We start from the raw sequence: 5,376 nt of genomic DNA, 5'->3' as shown, positions 1-5,376 counted from the left end.
ACGGTGCCCTCGAGAACTGAACCTATTTCTACGACACGTTCTCATCCATAGTGGACCGTAACGAAAGTTTGCCGAATATCCAAAAGTTCCAGCATCTACGCTCATCTATAACTGGACGGGCCGCACAGAGTATCCAGTCATTAGAACTCACAGAGGCCAACTATCCCATCGCGCTTGACACACTGAAGGATAAGTTCAATTGCCCCCTCCAAATCTGCATGCGCCATTGGAATTTGATGCGCAACTATCCGGAAATCAAAAAGGAAACTCCAGAAGCCCTAGAGGATTTTTTGGAAACCATCAGCGTAAATCTAAAGGCGCTCGAACACCTAAAAGAGCCCGTCACATCAAATATAGCGATTATCGAATTGATCGCGTCGAAATTGCCCTCGTCCAGCCTGCGTAAATGGCAACGCACACTGCCCCGCCAGCAGGTGCCATCCTATCAGCATCTGATACACTTTCTCAAAACACGGGCGAACGGGACTCAATTCCTCTCTAAAGCGAAGGAATCAAAAGAGTCAATCCACAAACACCACAGTCAGCGAACAAGCATACCGCATGGGCGAACCCTTGCTACAACCAGCAGAACGGTAGTGTGTCCGACCTGCAACGGACCTCACGATATCAGACACTGTAAAATCTTCAAGGCCAAATCATCGACCAAACGTTTTCAGATCGTGAAGAAGGCATCGTTGTGTATAAATTGCCTAGGCAGAGGACATTCGCCGACACAGTGTACATCGGGTTCGTGTCGTATCTGCGGTCACCGACACCATACTTACCTACACCGCGAACAAACCCAGGTAGACTCACGGTCGTCGAGCGGTCGATCTTCGAGCGGTCGATCGTCGAGCGGTCGATCGGCAAGCGATTGGTCGCCGAGCAGTCGGTCGTCGGACAGTCGCTCATCGAGCGGTCGGACGTCGGGCAGTCGCGCACCGAGCGGTCGGTCGTCGGGTAGTCGTTCATCACACAAGCGAGCCTCCACCGAACAATCACCATCTGGATCATCGAAATCGCGGTCGTCCCACAAGTCGAGACGAACATCCGACACTTCACGGAAACATACATCTTCAGCTCCAAGAGGTACGAAAGGGCATGCCTCGTATGAGTCACGCTCAGCCCGGATCAAGAACACCACCCCTACCTCCTCGTCCAAGTCCCAACCGGGGCAAAACTGACTGTCCGAGACTACGACAGCAAGGGGGATCGGACTAACAAACACATCTCCCCACAGCCCTCTGCATCATGATCTGTTGGCCACAGCACAGATCAAGGTTTTGAACAAACAGGCACAACCAATCCGAGCCCGAGCCTTACTCGACACTGGGACGAGCATGAACTTCATGACCGACAAGCTCGCGAATTCCCTCGGTATAAAACAAAGGAGATGTGCGATCCAGATCGGAGCCCTCGACAATTTGAGCACAACGGCAAAACGATACACCACGGCCACAATCACGTCGACGGACGGCAAGTATAAGAAAACATTGAGATTTCTTGTTATCCCGGCCATGTCGACTTTCATACCAAGCGAGCCCATCGACCCCTCGAGTCTGGGATTACCCAGAAATATTCAATTAGCCGATCCACAATTCCATTGCCCAGCCCCGATCGATGTCTTACTTAGTACCGGATCAACATTTGCGTCGCTGTGCATCGGGCAGGTCAATCTGGCGCAACCAGGCGAACCTGAACTACGTCTACTTAAAACACGGTTCGGCTGGGTAATCGGGGGGAGTCCAACGTCCCAAGCCGCGATAAATACGTTCCACGCAACCACAACGGCTCTGCAAGAGGACCTCGCACGGTTTTGGGAGATCGACGAGGGACCGGCCACTACTCATCTTTCGGAATCTGAACGACTATGCGAAGAACATTTCCGAAACCACGTCCGACGAACCAAGGAAGGCAGATACATCGTTGCATTACCATTCAACGAAAAGCTTTCCTCACTAGGGTCATCGAAGGCCGCTGCAATGAGCAGGCTCGCCTCTCTTCATCGTCGATTCCAACGCGACAAACAATATGAAACCGCGTATAGTGCTGTGATCCAAGAATATTTAGACTTGGGTCACATGACGAAGATCAACACGGATCACGCCACCGACCACGGATATTATTTACCACATCACGGCGTGATCAAGGAATCGAGCGACACCACCAAGCTCCGGGTTGTGTTCGACGGCTCCGCATCAAGTACCAAGGGAGTGTCCCTAAACGACGCCCTTCATACGGGCCCGAAATTACAAGAAGACCTGAGAAACATCCTATTGAGATTCCGGTCATTTCAATATGTCCTTACCGGCGACATCGAGAAAATGTACCGTCAATTCATCCTACGTCCAGAAGATCGTCCTTATCAAAAGATTCTGTGGCGTGCCGACAACGGAGAGATCGAAACATACCGAGTCAACACCGTAACGTTCGGTCTATCCGCAGCCCCGTATCTGGCCATCCGATGTCTCAAACAGTTGGCAGAAGACGAGGGACCTTGATTTCCGAGAGCAGCGCAGATCCTACGGCGAGACTTCTATGTCGACGATGCGTTGACCGGAGCCGATACGAAGGACGAAGCCTTATCAGTCAGGAATGATCTCACGAAATTACTTAAGCTGGCCGGTCTAAATATCCGCACATGGGCATCAAACGATCGGGATCTGCTACGAGGGCTACCTGAAGAAGACACCAACCAGAAATTACATCTCGGTGAGTCATCCACGTCAAAACTACTCGGCGTCTTTTGGGATTCAGCCGACGATGCCATACTCTATTCGGTCAAGACGATCAGTGACACTTCCCGAGTCACAAAGCGATCAATCAGTTCAGTCATCGCACAAATCTATGATCCACTAGGATTGCTCGCGCCGGTAATCGTTCGAGCAAAAATGATTTTGCAACAAGTCTGGACATTGAAGGTAGATTGGGACGAATCCCTTCCGACAGACGTACACACAGAATGGATCAAATACCACACCCAATTGCCGTTGTTAAATGTGGTAAGGTTCCCTCGGAAGACCATCATTGAATCCGCAACGAAAATTGAGCTACACGGATTCTGTGACGCTAGCGAAAGGGCATATGGGGCGCGCGTCTACGTGCGGACGACGGACCGAAAGAACAATATTTGGACTCGACTCCTCACGGCGCGGTCGAAGGTAGCGCCGCTCAAATCGCTTTCCATACCACGTCTCGAATTAAGCTCGAATTTACTTATTTTGACGTTCTTGATTTCGTCAATACGACAGGCCCTGGCGACCAAGATATCGCGGATAGTATACTGGACTGACTCCACCATCGTGCTCCATTGGATCAGGTCTTCGTCGCACACCTTGAAAACATTTGTGGCGAATCGAGTCGCTGAGATACAGACCAAGACCAATACCTCCGACTGGCGTCATGTGCCTACCGACGATAATCCAGCGGATCTCATCTCCCGAGGCCAGACGCCCAAGGAATTCCTATGTCCGTCCATTTGGAAAAACGGTCCAAGGTGGCTCCTGCAAAGCGAAAACTATTGGCCGGTCTGGAGCCCGACACCGGTAGTCGACCTCCCGGAGCAAAAGAAGACGATCTGTCTGAGGACGAATATTAGCGACAACACACTCCTCCATCGTTACTCGTCTTGGCCAAGACTAATAAGAATCGTCGCCCGGTGTCTTCGATGGAGACATAAGCAACACCTATCTGCCCATCTCACCACAGACGAACTGACTGCAGCGCACAACAGACTAATAAAAATATTACAATCCAGTCGTTTCGCGCCTGAAATTCGGATCCTCCAGAAAAATCGAAGCGAGGACGTTGGAGGGAAACTACAGCCATTAAACCCCTTCCTCGACGAAGATGGGCTACTCCGGGTAGGAGGACGACTAGCCAACTCCGCCATACCCTTCAGCCAAAAACACCCGATCATCCTACCAAAGTCCCCGGTGACAGAGCTAATTATAGAGCAAGAGCACCGGAACAATCATCACACGGGGACACAAGCTACACTATACGCGGTGAGACTGCGCTATTGGCCAATCGACGGCCGTAGCCAGGTATGGCGCACTCTCAGAAGGTGCGTCCGCTGCTGCAGAGCCAACCCTCCACCAGTGGAATACTTGATGGGTGATTTGCCAGAGGCGCGTATTACCGAATCGCGGCCGTTCACGAACGTCGGAATCGACTACTGCGGCCCATTCTACATCAAGGAGAGGAGGGACCGCAACCGACGTAAAATAAAGACGTACGCCGCCATATTCGTCTGTCTGGCGACAAAGGCGGTCCACATAGAGTTAGTCAGCGACCTAACCACCGACGCCTTCTTGGCCGCGCTACGCCGTTTCATCTCGCGGCGAGGATACTGCGCAACGATCCTCACCGACAACGGCACCAATTTCGTCGGGGCTAATCGGCAGCTGCAAGAACTCCGGACCCTATTGCAGTCCGACGACCACCAGGATAGGGTACAGAATTTTCTCGCCGACCGACAAATACAATGGCGTTTTAATCCTCCGAACTCACCACACTTTGGCGGCTTATGGGAAGCCGCGGTTAAAGCGTTCAAACGCCATCTCATCCGCGTGGTCGGCACGGAGCTCCTGACCTTTGAGCACCTCAACACCCTTGTGATCGAAATTGAAGCCATTCTCAATTCACGCCCACTGACTCCCATCTCATCCGATCCGAAAGATCCTCCTGTCCTCACTCCCGGACATTTTCTGATCGGTGACACACTAACCAGTTTACGGGAGCGTGATTTCAGGACAGTTCCATCAGGCCGGCTATCCAGTTGGCAGCGCATTCACCAGATTAAGCAGCACTTCTGGAGCAGATGGTATCGAGAATACCTAAATGAGCTAACCCGCCGCAACAAATGGGACAAGGGCAAACATAACATTCGTGAAGGCACCGTAGTAATCCTCAGGGAGGATAACGTACCCTCTATGCAGTGGCCGTTGGGCCGCGTAATCAAGGTCCATCCAGGAGCCGACGGAATCATCCGGACCGCTACCGTGCAGACGGCAACAAGCATCCTGGACCGCGGTGTCAAAAGACTGGTCCCCTTACCCATCCACCCAGATCCAGACGAGGCCGAACGTCCACACGGAGCGAAGGAGGTCACCAACGACACACCTGACTCCACAGCCAGAATTTGATCGGTGCCCTCTCAACGGGGGGAGGATGTTACGCCGCCTAAAACATCTGCACGCCAGCCCGGGCGACCGGACAACAACCGACCTGCGTAACGTCACTTCGACCCTCAATAAACCTAAGGACCCACCATAACTTTCACTTCCCTGTATTGTTTCGCCATGTGTCTTCAATCCGTTTGTCTTGAAGAATTTCTAAAGCTTAAAAATATTCTCGAGACACAGTCGGTTTTTA

At 52.0% G+C, this 5,376-nt stretch overlaps 2 protein-coding genes across 2 annotated transcripts; both read left to right on the top strand.

Moving 5' to 3' along the window:
- The first annotated feature begins 1,340 nt into the window (after positions 1-1,340).
- LOC117165494 (uncharacterized) lies at positions 1,341-2,501 on the top strand. Its single transcript, XM_033348879.2, has one exon. It carries the CDS (start codon positions 1,341-1,343, stop codon positions 2,499-2,501), a length of 1,161 nt encoding a protein of 386 aa, XP_033204770.2.
- A 390-nt stretch (positions 2,502-2,891) lies between these two features.
- On the top strand, positions 2,892-5,147 carry LOC117165496 (uncharacterized). Its single transcript, XM_033348878.2, has 2 exons — positions 2,892-3,002; positions 3,252-5,147. Exons 1-2 carry the CDS (start codon positions 2,892-2,894, stop codon positions 5,145-5,147), a joined length of 2,007 nt encoding a protein of 668 aa, XP_033204769.2.
- Positions 5,148-5,376: the final 229 nt, after the last annotated feature.

This window comes from Bombus vancouverensis, unplaced genomic scaffold, assembly GCF_051014615.1.
Source record: "Bombus vancouverensis nearcticus unplaced genomic scaffold, iyBomVanc1_principal scaffold0035, whole genome shotgun sequence".
NCBI lineage: Eukaryota > Metazoa > Arthropoda > Insecta > Hymenoptera > Apidae > Bombus > Bombus vancouverensis.
The sequence above is the reverse complement of the archived record's forward strand: the minus strand, read 5'-3'. Positions and strand labels throughout refer to the sequence as shown.

Excerpts from the sequence above, each read along its gene's own strand:
- LOC117165494 (XM_033348879.2), top strand. The coding sequence starts at position 1,341 with ATGAACTTCATGACCGACAAGCTCGCGAATTCCCTCGGTATAAAACAA.
- LOC117165496 (XM_033348878.2), top strand. The coding sequence starts at position 2,892 with ATGATTTTGCAACAAGTCTGGACATTGAAGGTAGATTGGGACGAATCC. Across the intron at positions 3,003-3,251 it reads AATTGCCGTTGTTAAATGTG|GCCCTGGCGACCAAGATATC; the intron begins GTAAGGTTCCCT and ends TCAATACGACAG.